Here is a 19,083-nt window from a genome sequence, read left to right as displayed (position 1 = left end):
GTGTTTGGTGTGTGAAAGTCGTGTGAATGGACCATAAAATGGCTGGTGCCGTGATGTGACTGTACGGCTCTCCTTCAGCAGACATTGGTTCAATATTATGATACTGGTATTAGCATTTGCTCTTTGAAACTAGCACTTCTGGAGGTGTCAAAACCAACCTGTGTATGTGGGGGTTTCACTTCAAAGGAACAGCAACAACCGCTAACATTTTTGAGAACTTAACACCAATAAGTTTCCAGCTTGATCTAACTTGAATTGATCCCACTCACTTTCCCACGATGCCCTGTAAACTGCAGACTTCAAACTTTGCGTAAATGGATAAGATTACAGATCTATTTACATTTTGAAATGCTAATTTCTGGAATCTGCATCGATCCACAAATTGTCAACCACTCAGCGTTCTCACATCGCCACATAAAAATGCAACCCACACTTTTTGAGGGTGGGCCTAGCGGGAGCAATAAGTTACTACTCAAAACGCAACATAGACAATCTTTTTTCCCATTCCAAACCAACTTTTGTTTTTGCAGTGTGGGTATTTGTAGATTGAGAAGTTGTGATCGGCTGCCACCTAGGGAAACCTACACATTTCTGAAAACTAGACAACCAGGAAAGTCCAGGATCGTGCGCGTTGTGTGACTCTCACAAGGTTTTCTTACCCAGAAGCCCTTGCAATCCTCAAACTTTGGATACAAATAAACACAAGTTCTAGAATCTATGGGAGTCAACACATTTTCTATCACCCAGCATTCCCCCAAATCTCTCTGAACAGCTAACATGCATTTCCTCACCAGACAAAACTGTGGTGGCTGAAAGGAGACCCTAGAGCCTTGTACGATTAAAGCATTACCACTTTCTCAGTCTCAGAGATGCCTTTCTCATCACTCTCTGACTTCTAAACCAGTTACCTGACTATAGTAACACAAAAATGCTTGGACTTTTTTTATTGACTCTGCTGCCACTGGGGCAGGCACGTCTTTCAGATCAGGACTCCAGTCATGATACAGCTAGGACCACTCCACACTGAAATTTACCATGAATACTGTTATGAATCAAACTGCAGCAACTCCCTGGTAAGAAACACAAACATACCTGGACACAAATGATATGCTTTTTCCAAACAGATGTATTTAGCCTAATACTCAGAGTCACCAATCCCTTACAAGACCTAGGACGGAAAGGCTGGGTGCTTTTAAGGCAGACTTTGATACAGCCCCAGGAATTTAGTATATCCTGGTCTGCTTCCTGTATGACCTGAAAGTATCTGCAGATGATACGTTTTAGGGGCTTAATTCTTTAGACCTAGGACACCATATTGATAGCTGTTGCCAAGTCATCCTGTGCCCTGGGCCCCCCAACCTTTTGCGGACTGGTACTGGTGGTAACAGACTCTGACTAACCCTGGGCTCTGCCCAACCAATGCCAGTGCTATACTGGAAACATTTAGAATACAGTGAAAACTCCTACATTCACTAGGGTATACTAAGGGTTGGGGTACCCCTGTGATTGGTATGACCTAACCTTTCCGGACCTAGTACATAATAGGGCAGGGGGATTGAAACTACCTAACAGTCCCTCGTATAATAATAGGGCATGGCAGTTTAGAGGCCAGCCCTTTCTGCACTTGCATGTGCGCACTGCTGAAGCCAGAGGTCTTTTTAAAAGTGGCTCTGTGCTATAGGACTGCTTTTAAAAAGCGAATTGTGCCCAAACTCAACTTTTGTGTTTGGGCACTTAAAAATGGTTAACCTACAATGTTTGGGCATATTATACCCCCAAGGTCTCCCCTAGGTGTCCCAGGGGTGGGGGGGGAGGGGGTCAGGTATCTATAAGGCGGACCCTTATAAAAATTAGTTTTACATGCCCAGAGTAAAGTGTAATTGCATCGACTTTGGTGGTAGGAGCACTGTGGAAGGAGGAGCTACAATATATTTACATATTCAGAACCCCTAAAGTCTCCCCTAGGTTTCCTGGGGTGGGGGTCCTGTAGAACTATGTAGCAAACTTATAAAATATGTTTTTATAAGCCCTGGTGCTGGAAAAATGGTCCAAGCCACTTCTCCCATTGCCAATCCCATGTTAACATTGGAAAGGTTATTAGTTATTAACTGGAGAAAGAAAAGCCATACAACTAGGATAAAAGGACTCAGTAGAATAGTAATGAAGAATCCAACCATATGGTATTATTGAATTTATTGTAAAATGTACAGACAAGAAGTCATAAGATTTCTTTTGTCTGTAAGCCAAATTCAACCCTGTACTGCTCTGCCTTGATTGGTCAATGGTCAAAGATAAGTGGGTGAGCCTGGCTGCTTTGAAGAGGTGATAAATGAATCTTGGGGTAAGGAAGCCTTTTGGGGAGGAAAGGTTGCTGGGCATAGGAACGCCAGAGGAGGGGGAGTTGTCGTTAACCATGGACTTCAAGAGAAAGGGAGGAACCCAGTGTCATTTACAACCTTACACTGTTCACCTGCCACAAGATGCTAGGATTAAGGAAGGAATGAGCAGATGCAAGGGGGAGAGACTATGGAAATTACCCACCCTGGGGATGTGTTTAGCCAGCTCTTCCCTCCCTGATAACAATTCTGACATATTGAATTTTGGAAGAATAGTGATTTCTTGGTTAGTATTTTGCCACACTCTGCAGGAAGTGGTCAGATCTCTGGGTGAAACCCTGCAGCTCATTAGACAGGGGTGCCCTTCTGCTTGACCCCAGAGAACACTGAATAAGTCTCTGAGAGGGGCGGTGCCGCTCAGATCTGCTGCTTGAAACTTAAGAAAGCAAGGCGGGCCATGCTGGAAGTTTGATGTGCATTTCCTAATGGCACCATTTGAAACTACAGCCCTGTGGATCATACCTGCTTCAAAAGGACTGAAGAGTGGACTCCCTGCAAGCTACAGGTTAACAAAGCTCACCTGGAACATCACCACAAGAATCCCCAGCCTGGAGTACTACCAGTGGATTTGTAAGGGTTTTGGTCAAATGGATTGTGGGAATTGAAGACTCACACTTTCAAGGACCCACTTAGAGGTTCCAGAACCTTGGATTGTGTTTTGGATACTTTGGGACCCGCAAGAAGAACTTCAGGAAGGAGTTCTAACAGGAACCAGCCTGCTGGAGGGGGCTGCACAAGACTGGTGTGAGATCCTCCAGAACAATTGCTAAAGGTGAATGTGTCCCTGTCAGAGGCAACAAAATGACTAAAAGGGCACTGTTGGTCTCTAAGCACTAGAAAGTGACTAATCTTTAAAAATTCATATCTCTGGTCCCCTAAAGTGGATTTATTTTGTTTTAGTGTCATTTAAAAGATACAACTATTTGCTATTTTTATAAATTGGTGTTGGATTTTTATTTTGTGTTGTGGCTCGATTATTTACAGAATTGGTGTTTTTAAATGCTTTACATACCTGTCTTTGAAGTTAATCCTCCATGCTCGCAGCCACGTTACCAAGGGTAGAGCATGGGAATAATTTTCTAAGACCTATTCTGAGCCCTATACTGTGTTAGTGGTGTTAGTGCCAGTGGCAGACCGACATTTGCCCCTACCAATAATCCACTTTCCAACAATAGCCTACTGCAAGCTCAAGTCATTCATGATGGCAGGCAAATCATTACTCCTATCAGTCTTGAGTCTTTTTTGCATGATGAAATAAGATTCACCACAGCCTCCTATTTTGTTTTCCACATCTGCTACTCGCAGTCATAAGAATCCCTAGCTATATCTTGCAAAGATTACATAAAAACAATGCCTCCCAGGTTGAATCCCAGAATGCACATCATCAACAACTCATTGATGCAGGTCACATTAAACTCAAAGAAAACAAAAGTGAGGGTAGTCACACCCAATAACTCCACACTAAGACACTTTGGGCGGAATACAATGGACCTTGTTATATTCTTTTAGCTTGCACTGTATCCTTATATCTTGTTCCAAATCCTACATTTCTTGTTTGACATATCAGTACCAATTCCTCCAGTGAGTAAATTAGGACAAAAAAAATTAAAACCGGGGGTGGCAAACATCCAATAGCTTAAACTGTGTTTCCTACTATATTTAACAATTTGCTACATCCAAGAAGACTAAAAACTATTTCTACAACAAATAAGATTGGGGAGTGAAGAGGGAATGCCCTTTGTGGGCACTGGAGGTGGATACGTCTTACTCAGAAATCTATACAAAACCAAAATGATCCACCTTCAAGGGGTTCAAAGAGATGTGTTTCCTATCGTGGTAGGATGCAAACAGTGTTTGCTTAAATACCCCTCACACACCAATAGGGCCCTTGGTGTCATGCTCCATCATAGGGGTCTTCCAGCCCCGCTGCAGGACAGGGCGTGCTACGACCAGCGACTTCGCGGAAGCACTGAGTTTGCAGTACTATGTGTGATGTAGAGGTAGTGAGAGGAAGGCCAGGGGTGGATGCGAGAAGTGAGTTAAAAAGAACCTGACCTCATAGACTTAAAAAACTTTAAATGGTCAGGGAGGTTGGTGCTGTTAAAAAGGTGGTGCGGAGTAGTCCTGCGTGTTATGTGCGGGTACTCCTAATCAAATCAACATGTTTCGGAGCATCAAGGCTTCTTCATCAGTACTAAGAATGATCCCTTCTGTACTCACTATGTTGCTATCAATTTTGTGCCAGGACAAAGTGCTATATACAAAAAAAATTAACTGACTTCTCGCATCCACTTCTAACCCTTCCTCTCACTACCTCTACATCACACATAATACTGCAAATTCAGTGCTCCTGGGTAGTCGCTAGTCCTAGCACACCTCGTCCCGCAGCGGGGTGGGAAGACCCTATGATGAAGCATGACTGCAAGGGCCCTTTTGGGGTGTGAGGGGTATTTAAGCAAACACTGTGTGCATCCTACCACGATAGGAAACACATCCCTTTGAACACCTTGAAGGTGGATCATTTTGATTTAAAAAACTATTTCGGCAACAACATCCGATACAATTTAGAACTCATTGTGAGTTTCTGTCCTGTTGAAAGCTGAAAAGGTGAAAACCTTTGTTTGCCTGAAATGGTGTCTAAGTTGGTTAGACATCAGTTGGAGGCTACACCGTCACCATGAGCAAATATATTTAAATCACGCTTTAAGGCTCAGTGCACATTACATACCTTATCATTAGACTACAACAAATGGCCCGCTCTTTTTATATTCTCTTTCTACTGTATTTAAAATTTAAAGAATTGTTTCTGAAGTCAAAGATAACCACTTTATGTGGTCTAATCAACAGGTTTTTGAAAAAAAGGACACTTCTTTTACTGCCATTCCTCAAAGCTCTGGAAGGAATGCCCTCTTAATGTAAGATCCGGAATCAATTACCTGCTTAACCAATTACCTGATTTTTAGGAAAAACAATTGTAGTTTCTCTGCATCTATCCTCTCTCTTTAAGTGCCAGAACGCCCTGTTAGGGTCTTTGTTGCAGTATATAAATACTTCATCAATTCATTCATGAACGTAATTTCTCGGATTTATCTATCATCACTCTAAGAAATCCACATTAAGAAATGGATTGCTTGGTATTTGTCTCATTAAACCAGTGTAGTCCACCAAGAGAAAATGTAGTCTTATCGAGCAACTCGTGATCGAGCAGATTTTTCAGGAAATAATGAGAAGCAACTGAAAATAAGACAGCTAATGCAACATTAAACAAATTAACAAAACAGAACAACTACACTCACTATACTATGATTTGATAGGTTTTAAGATTTTCCTTTTATAATTCTAATTTACATATACTATCACATCGCAAGCACCAATTGACTATTCAACCCATTTTCTAAAGCTGTATATATCCGTTTTCATCATAGTTCGCGGCTGTAAGATACAGTACTTTACATATGATTTGCCAGTTTCGAAATTGTGCAAAAATAATTTTGTGCAAAAATTCAAAGAACATTGTAATAGACATACTAAAGAAAATGAGAGAGCTAGAAGAACGCTTCCTAGTGTCTAATGTGCATGACCTCACCAGAGAGGTCTTTAATTTACCTGGAAATATCTTGCTCTCGCATAATTTTTAACTTTACTAAAAAGAATAAAAAAGGTATATATATTACTTGTCAGGGCCTGTATCAGATTATGCACATGTGCCTACCTGTTTAATAGTAAAATCATTAATAAGATGATGGTTGTGTTCATTCAAACTGCAGTGCAGGGTGACACAGTCACTATGGAATAGGAGGTCCTGCAAAGTGTTCACCCGCTGAAGACCCAGGGCTCGTTCGACGCCATCGGACAGGTATGGGTCGTAGAATATTACACTAAAACCAAAGGCCTTTGCTCGCAGGGCCACTGCTTGTCCAACTCGTCCTATGAAACAACAAAACGGAAAAGAAATAAACAATATACCAGCCACACTAACAACTACTTTCATTTAATCTTTATAATTGCGGACACCACTTTCAGCAAGCTGGTTTACCACACTTTCATCTATCGAGCCATCGATTCAAATACTTCTATTCCTCTTTGGATTGCATATACACCCATTGACATTGCTTGAGCGTCAAAATGACTTCTGCAGCTGTAACAGCTGTGCTTTGGCTGCCTTGGAGTTAAAACGTGTTTTGGATGTTATACATGTAATGCATGATCTTAAAATACACAAGGGAATGTGTAACGAAACATTCACATTGTACATACGAATGCCTGCCATTTTCATTCGACTTAAAACGAAACTGATTGCAGTGACCTGAAAAGGACAGGAAGATGGTAGGGTGTTTTCAATTTGAATAGAGCACTCAACAACCTTTTTGAGGTCACATACCAAATATGGAAAGCAAACGTACCAAAAACAGGGATTAGAAGACAGGTCACTCACAGGAAGGGGGATAAAGAGTTCTAAGAATGTAGAGGGTGCAGAGCTAGTCTGTTATGTGTCCACTTCTGGGGCCACTTTATAGCCAGTAGGACCTATGGAGACATCACTAAAGAACAAGTTACTTACCTTCGGTAACGCTTTTTCTGGTGGATATAGTATCTGCCTGTGGATTCCTCACCTTATGAATATCCCCCTGTGCCAGCATTCCGGAAATTTTTCGTAGCTCTATGGCTGATGAGGTTGTCACAGCATCATTGCTGCGCATGTGACTCCGCATGATGTCAGCAGAGCCATAAGAAGACCACGTTGGCGTGATGTCAGTTCCACCCATTTTTTCCATGCCACCAAAGTAAAACGGGCAGACCGACCATAGAGACAACGTATACATAGTATACACAATTCACACAAATACACTCAGTGTATAAAGAAAGAAGAAAGCTTGCACTTCAAACAAGACAATAATAAATAAATAGAGGTAACAAAGTCTTGAGTACACATAATACATCAAAAACTAATACCTCGAGGGGAGGAGCTTCGCGGGCAACCAAGATGGCCGCGTAAGCTCGGAGCTCCGCGGACCCTCCGATCCTCCTCATATATCCTGCCTGAAATCCTGATCCACGCGGGTGTATTCCTATTGCTGGTGGTCTGCTGAGGCGGGAGCTGCCTTCCGCCTTTGAATCGGTGGTTCCTACGCTGAGCTACGTCGAGTTGAACTCCGTGCCAGGGCTGTGCCATTGTCTCTCCGGTCTCCGTCACTTCGCATGACTGGAATGCGTAGTGGCTGCCTGCTGTCCCTACTGGCAGAGTGCTGAGGCCTACAGTGCGTTATTCATCGGCCTGGTCTGCTTGTCTAACTCGGATTCTCTTCTTGGGTCGCTGGGCTCGGACCTGGTTGGTGTAGCCCTTTGTCCTCATCGGTACCAACATGGCGGGCAGAGGGGACCCGGACAAGACGTCGAACAAAGGCGTCCGAGGAAAATCGCAATCACAACAAAGCAAAATTGAGCGATATGTCCAGCCGAGGTCGCCGCCTACCACGGGATCGTCTGCCAAGAGCCATCCATCTACGGGCTCGCCTGACGGTTCTGAGCCTACCCTGAGCGACATCATGGGAGCCATTACCAGTTTTCGGGCTGACATGCAGCAGCAGCATGAGGTTTTAACCCACAAGGTGGATACTATGGCTGTGGAACTGACTCTCATTAGAGCCGACCTGGGCAAGACTAATGATCGAGTGAAAACACTGGACATTAAGACCTCCAGCCTAACGGCCGACGTCTCGGACCTGCAGACCGAGGTCCGGAACCTGCGGATGTCTGCGGACCAATTCTCGAGGAGACTGGAGGACTTTGAGGGACGTGCCAGGCGGCAGAACGTCCGCATTGTCGGTGTACCGGAGGGATCAGAAGAAGCGGCGACGGACCTCTTTGTGGAGGACCTGATAAAGACCCATTTGTCACCATCTGGCCTCAGTAACTTTTTCTCTGTGGAGCGTGCCCACCGGGTGCCCGGCGGCCAGCCAAAGTCGGGCATGGCGCCTAGACCCATCGTAGCACGGCTTCTCAACTTTCGAGACCGAGATGCGGTCCTGCAGGCTTCCAGACGGCATGGTCCGCTTCAGTACCAGAACGCTGAAATACACTTCTACCCCGACTTTACCAGGACTGTTCAGCGACAACGCCAGAGCTATGCGGGCGTAAAACGGCGATTGCGAGATATGGGATATAAATACTCCATGATGTTCCCTGCCAAACTTCGGGTTGAACACGAGGGCCGTGCCCTGTTTTTTGACTTCGCCGAGAATGTTAGTGAATGGTTGGACACTTTGTCGCCGCGTCGGGACGGTCGAGATGAACAAGAAGGGGGTGCAGCTGGTGGCTCGGATCTATGAGACTTGGCTCTACTGTGTAACGTTGGCGTATGGTGACCCGCTTCATGGGACTATCGGTATTGTTCTTAAGTGACTTTGTTGACTTTCCTGATGTTACACGGAGGGTGGCGGGAGGTGTTCGCGGAGATTCCTTACTCCTCTGGGACTTTTTGTAGAGTAGTTTATGGGGCGACAGGCACACTGCTGGTTGGGGGGGCTTTTTAGTCTGATGCAGGGGTGCAGGGTGGGGGGTGAAGTTGTACCAGTTTATTTGTTTGTTCGTTCTCTTTCTCTTCTTCCTTTCTTTAGGCAATGGAATGTATGTAATGATGTTTTTCACTTGATGGCTGGGTTGGCTGGGGTTGGGTGAGACGGGTTGTGGGACGATGGGGGTAGGAAATTAAAAGTGATCAGTTGGAATGTTAATGGGTTGGGTGACCGTGTCAAGAGAGGGGTGGTGATCCAACTGCTTAAGAGACATATGCCCGATGTTGTGCTTCTACAGGAGACGTATTTGATTGGAAACTCTTGCAAGGCTCTTAACCGCAGAGGCTACAAGATGGTGGCCCACTCTGGTTTCTCCTCGGGTTCCCGGGGGGCGGGGATCCTGGTACGTGCGTCCCTTCCCCTTGAGATAGACGTCACTGTGATTGATGAAAGGGGACGCTACGCTGCAGTGGCGGGAAGATGGGAAGGGCGTTCCCTTACGCTGCTTTCGGTTTATGTTCCCCCGGGCCTACAATCCAGTACTTTCCAGGATCTTGGTGGCGCCATTTTGTCCTTGCCCAGTGGTCTGTTGATAATGGGGGGTGACTTCAATTCAGTCTGCTCTGGTTCCCTAGACCGCCACCCGCCGAGAGACCTTCGCAGCTCTCAACTGTGGCTGCCCTCCTTTCTTGCCTCCTTGGGGTTGGTGGACAGTTGGCGATTGTTACATCCCGCGCTCCGCCACTTCTCCTTCCTTTCGAGTGCCCATGGTAGTCTTTCCCGCATTGACTACGTCCTTACCTTGGCTGCGCATGCGTCTGCCGTGTCTGAGGCCCGTTTTTTGGCACGGGGTATCTCTGATCACTCCCCGTTGTGGGTCTCGTTTGATTTTAACATCGTCCTCTCTGACCGTCCGGTGGCGGTCAACCCCTGGTATTTCCGTAACTTTAAGTCTCGTGCGCTCCTTGCTAAGGCCATTGATCTCTACTTCTCGGAGAATGTGGGCTCGGTTGGCTCGGCCATTACCTTGTGGGAGGCGTTCAAGACTGTGTTGAGGGGTGAGGCTCTCGCTATCATTGCGGAGGCCAGGCGAGTCCGGGATGCCGACCTTGCATATATTGAGGACGAGATTTTGCGCCTCGAGTCCCGACTGGGGCCCGAGCCCGATCCCTCCCTTTTACATGACCTTTCCCTCAAACAGACGGAATACCATGATCTCGCCACGAATGCTGCTCTTACCCTGGCCAAGGAACAGCAAGGTCGTATCTACGACGTTGGGGATAAAGCTGGGAAATTGCTGGCCTGGCTGGACAGGCGTGAGATGGCCAGTCGCGTGGTGCCTGAAATACTGGGTGACGACGGAGTAGCCGTCACAGACCCAAGTGCTATTGCCGGGTCCTTTGCTGATTATTTCTGGGGTGTCTACACTTCCAACTCAGACCGCTCCGAGGCTGACTCGGCTGAGTTCCTCTCGACGATTGACCTTCCCTGTCTTTCTGAGGAGGACCGTGCCGACTTAGATCGAGACATATCCGCGGACGAGATCGCCTTGGCGATCCGTGCACTAAGATCGGGTAAAGCGACTGGCCCCAATGGTATTCCGGTCGAGTTATACAAAATTCGGCCGGATTTGGTATCCACGCACCTCCGGACTATGTTTCTGAAGGCACTGAGCGAGGGCCTCCTCCCCTTGGATCAGAGACTGGCCACCATTGTGGTTATCCACAAAGAGGGTAAACCGAGAGACGTGTGCCGATCCTATCGCCCTATCTCTCTCCTTAATGTGGAGCCCAAAATCCTAGCCAAACTGCTTTCTACCCGATTGGTAGGAGTCATCGGTGACTTGGTGCACCCGGACCAGTCGGGGTTCATTCCCCGCCGTAACACTGCCCTTAACTTGCGACGACTCCATGGTGTGATGGCCAGAGCCCATACCCTCGAGGAACCGGCGGTGCTTGCCTCTCTTGACGCCACGATGGCTTTCGACTCTCTTGAGTGGAGCTATCTGTGGGCGGTGCTGGCGAAGCTAGGTTTTGGACCGATCTTTGTGAGCTCGGTGAAACTCCTTTACGCTTGCCCGCTGGCTAATGTCGCGGTTAACGGCCGCGTGTCGGCGTCCTTTGCCCTCCACTGTGGTACCAGGCAGGGTTGCCCCCTGTCGCCTCTCCTATTTGCCCTGGCTCTGGAGCCGCTTGCGGCCATGCTACGCACACACCCGGATCTACATGGCATAACCTGGGCTCCGGGCTTTGAAGATAGAGTTTCTCTGTACGCAGACGATATTCTCCTCTACCTTACCTCCCCCTGCAAATCGCTCATCGTGGCATGCGACGTGCTTAGGCTTTTTGGCCGCTACTCTGGCCTGGTTATCAACTGGGCCAAGTCGTCTCTTTATATCCTTAGGGGAGACACACCGCGCCTTCCAAGAGGCTGCAATATCCAACTGGCAGCACAGGGCTTTAAGTACCTGGGGATATACATTTCCGGCAGTCCCAAGGCGCGTTATGACCACAATCTGCTCCCCCCTCTCCAGCGGCTGCGGAGCGACGTGGACAGCTGGCGCAAGCTCCCGCTTTCTCTCCTGGGCCGGGCTGCCCTGTTCAAAATGATGTCCTTGCCTAGGTTCCTTTATGCCTTGCAGAACACTCAGGACCCGGTTCCGGCCCGCTATTTTCGGGAGATTGAGAGTTTGCAACGAGCCTTAATATGGGATGGTCGACCTCGTGTCGCTATCCAGAAGCTCACATTACCATGGTATGACGGAGGCATAGCCTTACCAGATGTACGTCGGTACTACTGGTCTTCTCAGCTCACTGCCATCAACCATGGCTTCTATGGCCCTATTGATAGCCCAGGCTACGCAATGGACAGATGGCTCTTGCGCGGTGGGAATTACTATCGTGCCCTGTATTCTAGATCCTTTGATCGGCGCCTGTCAGGCCCGACCAAGGCGGCGGTTCATGTTTGGCGGACGATCACTAAAGCGCAAGGTTGGCAGGGCAGACTGACTAGGTTTACCCCACTATACGACTCTGATATCTTGGGCAGGCTGTGGCACACCAAGGGCTTCGACAAATGGGATCTCATAGGCATCTCCAGGGTAGACGATATGGTTACCAAAGACGAAGTCAAGTCCTTTCCTCAACTACAGGCCGAATTCCGTTTGGGTAATACGGAGTTTTTCCGCTACGCTCAACTGAGACATGCGTTGCTCTCTGCCAAGCCGATGGAGGGTGAGATTCCCGAAAGCTCCCCTTTGGAGGACAGGATACTGGACGGCCTTGTGCCTGATAGTGCTATTTCCCTGTCCTATAAGAAATTGACTAATGTTCGAATTGATCTCCTCCTGGGCTTGCAAGACCAATGGACGGCGGACGGCCTGGAACTTGACGACGAGGACTGGCAAGGTGCGGTGTCCTCCCCTAAGGAGGTCGCTATCTCCTCACGCCTCCGACTGGTGCAATTCAAAATCCTTCACCGGGTATATGTCACCGGCCCTCGGCTTTTGCATATGGGGTTCTCGCCCGATGGCCTCTGTCGTCGAGGTTGTGGTGCCCTTGCCACCTTTCTACATATTCTGTGGGAATGCCCCGTCATTGCCCCATACTGGGTGAGAGTGCACCGTATTATGGGAGAGGTGACTGGTGTGGTGTTGGCTGCGGAGGCGAGGAGGTGTCTCCTTAATGTCTGGGAACCGACTGACCATAACACTGCGCAGACCCGTTGGGTGACATTGGGCAATATGATTGCTAAGCGTGATATTGCTCAGAAGTGGGGTGCTGCTACAGCCCCACTAGTAGTACAATGGAAAGCCAACATGGATTGGTGTATGTTCCGAGAAAAGACGGTCTATGCCGCCAGGGGGAGGCCTCAGACATGGAATAAGGTGTGGGGGGCATGGAATGCGTACAGAGGCGATGTGTGCCTGCCACCGGAACCTGTCCATTTGGATGAACGCTTATCACCGTAACCTGTGACACCAACTGCTCTATTGTTTGTACTTCTCCTGTTTTCCCTCCCCCCCCGTTTTCATCCTACTATTCATCCTGCTTTTTGATACTCTACCTGTCCTCCTCCGCCTTTTGCCGACTCCTTACCGTCTATGCTGCTCCATTGCCACTCTTATGAGCCTTTTGGCTTTCCTACTTGGTTAGTTCTCTTTCTTTTGTAAAAAACATAAAAACAACCTGCAGAGTCCTGCTGTGAATTATCTTGCACTTTTCTCCTTCTGATTATATGCTGCCCTGCCTCAGGGATGTTGGGCTGAATAGCTGTGTGCTCTTTTATAAATAAAGGTTTTAAAAATTAAAAAAAAAAAAAAAACTAATACCTCATCTTTTATGATATAAAAGAGTGGACAACGGGGAGGTGGGTGGGTCTCTGAGGAATCCACAGGCAGATACTGTATCCACCAGAAAAGCGTTACCGAAGGTAAGTAACTTGTTATACTGATGGATACATCTGCCTGCGGATTCCTCACCTTATGAATAGAATACCACAGCAGTACCTCGCCCAGAGGAGGGTGTCCACACCTCTATACCAAAATGTAATGAAAAACAGAGCGCGCAAAATGGCCATCCCTCCTCACCTCGGAATCCAAGCAGTAATGCTTCGCAAAAGTGTGGAGGGAAGCCAAGGTTGCGGCTTTACAGATGTCCAGCACAGGAACACCCCTGGACAAGGCAGAAGTAGACGTTTTAGCCCTGGTAGAATGTAAATGTAAATGTGTAAATGTATTTGAGCTTATATAGCGCACAGCTACCCACAGTGGGTTTCCCGGCACTTGCTTAGGGAACCCGTCCTGGTATTCCCCTGTGAGATAACCCCGGCAGGGTATCCACAAGGTGAAAGCCAGGCATCCCGCCGCGAGGGGCCGTTGTGGAGATTAAGCAAGTTATTGCCCAGAGTCACAGAGTGTGAACCCGTGGGTCGAGAAGGCACCCTGCACTCCTCCCTTCTCTCAGCACATACTTAATAGCAGCTGCGACATGGGTGCGAAGCAGTCGTGTCAAAGGCTTACTAAAAGCAAGCCCAACTGTGTATGTCCCTATCTGGACCGCTCCCAGCGCTAGGAACCCGGGTCTGATCCCCGCCAAGTGATACTCTACAGCACTCCTTAGGTCACTAACTAGACCCCAGAAGCCTCCCCCCTCAACTGCTGCTGTCCAGAGCCTCACACTACGGTATAGGCTTTCACCTGCACTCACTGGCAGTTCTCTAGCAGCTTAGCACGTTGTGTCTCTAATGGAGCACTAGAGACATCCCCTTGGGCACTCCTTTGTCTCCTCCCTTGTAATCAGAGGATTCCACACATTTTATATTTCATTACTTGGATGTTTTATTAGATATTTTCAATGTCTTCTATTGAATTCATTCATTCATTAGATTCTCATTGTTTCAACATCAGTGACATATATTCCTTTGTATTCCAATGCATTTCGGGCGGTATCACAACGCCCTTCATCAGGGAATCAATACTATAGAAAAAACAAAAAAAGTAAAAAACATCACTAACTAAATAAAGGAGGTGAATGTTTACAAAAAAAGCATAACTGTGCATTCCTACATAAGAGTGTGAAACGTCTACAATTAGGTACAACATGGTAGGCACCTTCTGCCCTTATCAAAGTTACATGCACACACTCACGTGTCACTGTTCTTCTCTTTGGAGGAATATGTCTGAAAAAATATTATGAAAAAACGGGCGTAAGCTCAATGTTCTGACCGCGCTATTTAAAAAGGTCACAACGCGGTAATTACCGATGGTTCTTAGGACACACTGACCTTGTTCTCACTATCTCGGCGTTTAGTTCAACAAACTCTCCGACTCCATTGCCAATGGTTGTCAAGGATACGAACATGCTAAGATTCTATTTGATGCCGCTCCGCTCACGTGACACGGAGCGTCATCATAAACACGAAGCTTTTCAAAGACCCGGCTTCCTCCTCTTAACTAGTGGTTAAACGTAAAAACAGTGCTTCTGCGCTAGTTAGTGCTATGTATAAACATGTAAACGTTAAACTTAACCATATTGGGAAACAATTCAGTAAAAAATTATTAATACCCCCGCTGAGATTCGAACCTCTTGTGTCAAGCAAACATAAAATCTAACCTCGATCGCGGTGTGCTACCGTGGACAATAGGTTGCAGTGAAGGAAAAAAGATGGATGTGCACTAAACAAACGATCAATAAACATTAAACTATAACAGATTAAACATCATAGTATGTATTATCACAGGTGTCCAGTCCAGGGTAGAGGAGAGCGTGCATACTGTGATGCACATTCAATTAAAGGTAACATGACAGTTCGCTCCGTTCATTGAGCCCATTCGGGCTTTGAGTACATAGTTTATGTATCCAATAGTTCTCTCGTTGTAGTAGATGCTTGGTGTTGTCTCTTCCTTCTATTTTTTCTGCTACTTCCAACACCATATATTGTAATTGAGAGATGTTGTGTTTTGCCTCCGTAAAGTGGGCGGCTACAGTGGATTTCACGCTTTTGAGCCTAATGTTCGATTTGTGCTCTGTTAGTCGTGTTCTTATGCTTCTTTCGGTTTTTCCAACATATAGTTTTCCGCACGGGCATTTCAATGCGTAAATAACATTTTTGGTATTGCATGTGGCGTTAACATTGACTTTAATATTGTATCCCTTCATCGGATGATTAATGGTATTGCCTTTTATGATGTTGTTGCAGCTTCCACAACTTAGACAAGGTTTAGTTCCTTTGAATGATTTGGTTTGGGGTTTGCGCTGCTTGAGGATTTCTCCCATGTTTTGAGCTCTTGTGTGTGCGAATATTGGAACTTGATCAAAATCATGTTGGAAGTCAGGTTCTGACTTCAGCATGTTCCAATGTTTGGTGATAATTCTTTTAAAGTTGTGGCTTTGGGTAGAAAATTTTGACACCGCTACTATGCGAGCTTCCTCATGTTTATTGGATGGTTTTAGAAGGTCCTTTCTGTCCATCACATCCACTCTTTTTCTCGCTTTATCTATCACCTCAGTTGGGTAACCTCTATTAGCGAATCTTATGGCCATCTCATCCAAAGAAGTTTTCACCTTGGTGTTGTCCGATGTTATTCTCTTGACTCTTGTCATTTGCGAATAGGGCAAATGTTGTTTTAGACTTGGTTGGTGGAAGCTAGTGTAATGTAGCATGTTATTCCTGTCCGTTTCCTTTCGGTATATGGTTGTCTCAAAGCCTCTGTTGGTTAAGTTAATTCTCATATCCAGAAATGTTATTGAAGACTCTGACGTTTCCCAAGTGAGTTGTATACGACTGTCTTCTTGATTGAATTCACATAGTGCTGTTTCTAGCAGTATTTTAGAAGATTTCCATAAGATGAAAATATCATCTATATAGCGGACCATGAATTTGAGATTGTCCTTCCAAATTGGTTTAGAGAACATATTGAGTTCTTCATAGCTTTGCATGAAAATATTAGCGTACACCGGTGCCGCCGAATTTCCCATTGCTGTTCCTGTGAGTTGCTGATACCACTGTTCGCCATATTTGAAATAACTTTGGTATAGCGTGAATGTCATTAATTCGATAAGGAAAACCTGAAAGTCCTGTTTCAGATCTGTGTTTACTAGGGCTCTTTCAACTGCTTCCATTCCAAGGTTGTGCGGTATTGAAGTGTACAGCGACCGTACGTCTGCTGTGCACATAATCAATTTTTCATTCAGATCAAGATGAATTTCATCCAATTTTTTCAAAAAATCAGTTGAATCTTTGACATATGTCCTCATGTTTTTTACTGTGGGTTGAAGGTGTTTGTCGATTAATTGACCAATTGGTTCATGCATGCTTCCTTTCGTCGATACGATGGGTCGTAGAGGAGGGTCCATCAAGTTTTTATGAATTTTAGGTATCATGTAGAATACCGGGCTTTTTGGATTTGGTTTCACTAAAAAATTCTTAGTTTTGATGTTGATGGTGCCCATTTCATATGCTTTATTCACAATGTTGTCTAGAGTTTTGGAGAATTCGCTGGTAGGATTCACATCAAGTAGTAAGTAGGTGTTGGTATCTGACAGGTGTTCGAGAACCTTCTCTTCATACATGGAGCTGTTCATAATAACAAGGGCGCCTCCCTTGTCCGCTTTTGTGAATCTTATATCTGTTTTATTAGCCAGTTTCTTTAGGGTATCCAAATCTTTTCGTGTCATATTTCTTTTAGACTTTTTCTCGCAATTGAGTTGGGCTAGATCCTGTTTCACCATTTTCTCATACAAATCCAAAGTTTTATGGCTTGTTGGCGCTTGAAAATTACTGGAAGCCCTTAATCCACACAGCTGATCATCAATTTCTTTGTTTGTTTGAGGAAGTACATGGTCAAAGAAATATCGAAGTCTGAGTTTACGCATAAGTTTGTAAAAGCTTACTTCTAGTTCTAATGTGCTAGTATTGGTTGTGGGGACATAGGAAGTCCCGCGTTGTAGTAAACTAAGTTCATATTCACTTGGTTGGAAGTTGCTAATGTTGATGACCAGTTGATTCACGTTACTGTTTTCTTCTTGTCTTTGTCTTTCTTTGGAATCGTGGTGCTCCTCGTGTTGGGGTGTTCCTTCTCTTTGTCCTTTTCTTTTGCCTTTTCCTCTCCGGGGTCGCCTTTTTGGGCCTGTCCTTGCTCTAAAAATAACATCGGACAACACCAAGGTGAAAACTTCTTTGGATGAGATGGCCATAAGATTCGCTAATAGAGGTTACCCAACTGAGGTGATAGATAAAGCGAGAAAAAGAGTGGATGTGATGGACAGAAAGGACCTTCTAAAACCATCCAATAAACATGAGGAAGCTCGCATAGTAGCGGTGTCAAAATTTTCTACCCAAAGCCACAACTTTAAAAGAATTATCACCAAACATTGGAACATGCTGAAGTCAGAACCTGACTTCCAACATGATTTTGATCAAGTTCCAATATTCGCACACACAAGAGCTCAAAACATGGGAGAAATCCTCAAGCAGCGCAAACCCCAAACCAAATCATTCAAAGGAACTAAACCTTGTCTAAGTTGTGGAAGCTGCAACAACATCATAAAAGGCAATACCATTAATCATCCGATGAAGGGATACAATATTAAAGTCAATGTTAACGCCACATGCAATACCAAAAATGTTATTTACGCATTGAAATGCCCGTGCGGAAAACTATATGTTGGAAAAACCGAAAGAAGAATAAGAACACGACTAACAGAGCACAAATCGAACATTAGGCTCAAAAGCGTGAAATCCACTGTAGCCGCCCACTTTACGGAGGCAAAACACAACATCTCTCAATTACAATATATGGTGTTGGAAGTAGCAGAAAAAATAGAAGGAAGAGACAACACCAAGCATCTACTACAACGAGAGAACTATTGGATACATAAACTGTGTACTCAAAGCCCGAATGGGCTCAATGAACGGAGCGAACTGTCATGTTACCTTTAATTGAATGTGCATCACAGTATGCACGCTCTCCTCTACCCTGGACTGGACACCTGTGATAATACATACTATGATGTTTAATCTGTTATAGTTTAATGTTTATTGATCGTTTGTTTAGTGCACATCCATCTTTTTTCCTTCACTGCAACCTATTGTCCACGGTAGCACACCGCGATCGAGGTTAGATTTTATGTTTGCTTGACACAAGAGGTTCGAATCTCAGCGGGGGTATTAATAATTTTTTACTGAATTGTTTCCCAATATGGTTAAGTTTAACGTTTACATGTTTATACATAGCACTAACTAGCGCAGAAGCACTGTTTTTACGTTTAACCACTAGTTAAGAGGAGGAAGCCGGGTCTTTGAAAAGCTTCGTGTTTATGATGACGCTCCGTGTCACGTGAGCGGAGCGGCATCAAATAGAATCTTAGCATGTTCGTATCCTTGACAACCATTGGCAATGGAGTCGGAGAGTTTGTTGAACTAAACGCCGAGATAGTGAGAACAAGGTCAGTGTGTCCTAAGAACCATCGGTAATTACCGCGTTGTGACCTTTTTAAATAGCGCAGTCAGAACATTGAGCTTACGCCCGTTTTTTCATAATATTTTTTCAGACATATTCCTCCAAAGAGAAGAACAGTGACACGTGAGTGTGTGCATGTAACTTTGATAAGGGCAGAAGGTGCCTACCATGTTGTACCTAATTGTAGACGTTTCACACTCTTATGTAGGAA

General features: G+C 45.4%; 1 protein-coding gene across 4 annotated transcripts in view; it reads right to left on the bottom strand.

The window, feature by feature from the left end:
- Positions 1 to 19,083, bottom strand: part of CTBP1 (C-terminal binding protein 1) — an 857,630-nt gene that overhangs the window by 319,860 nt on the left and 518,687 nt on the right. For all 4 annotated transcript variants that reach the window (XM_086964238.1, XM_086964235.1, XM_086964236.1 and 1 more), the window contains exon 5: positions 6,109 to 6,323. In XM_086964238.1, the coding sequence (XP_086820364.1) occupies positions 6,109 to 6,323 (215 nt within the window). The remainder of the gene's footprint in view (positions 1 to 6,108; positions 6,324 to 19,083) is intronic.

Source organism: Lissotriton vulgaris, chromosome 3_2 (genome assembly GCF_964263255.1).
Source record: "Lissotriton vulgaris chromosome 3_2, aLisVul1.2, whole genome shotgun sequence".
Classification (NCBI taxonomy): domain Eukaryota; kingdom Metazoa; phylum Chordata; class Amphibia; order Caudata; family Salamandridae; genus Lissotriton; species Lissotriton vulgaris.
Note: the sequence above shows the minus strand (reverse complement) of the source record. Positions and strands in the feature narration are given on the sequence as shown.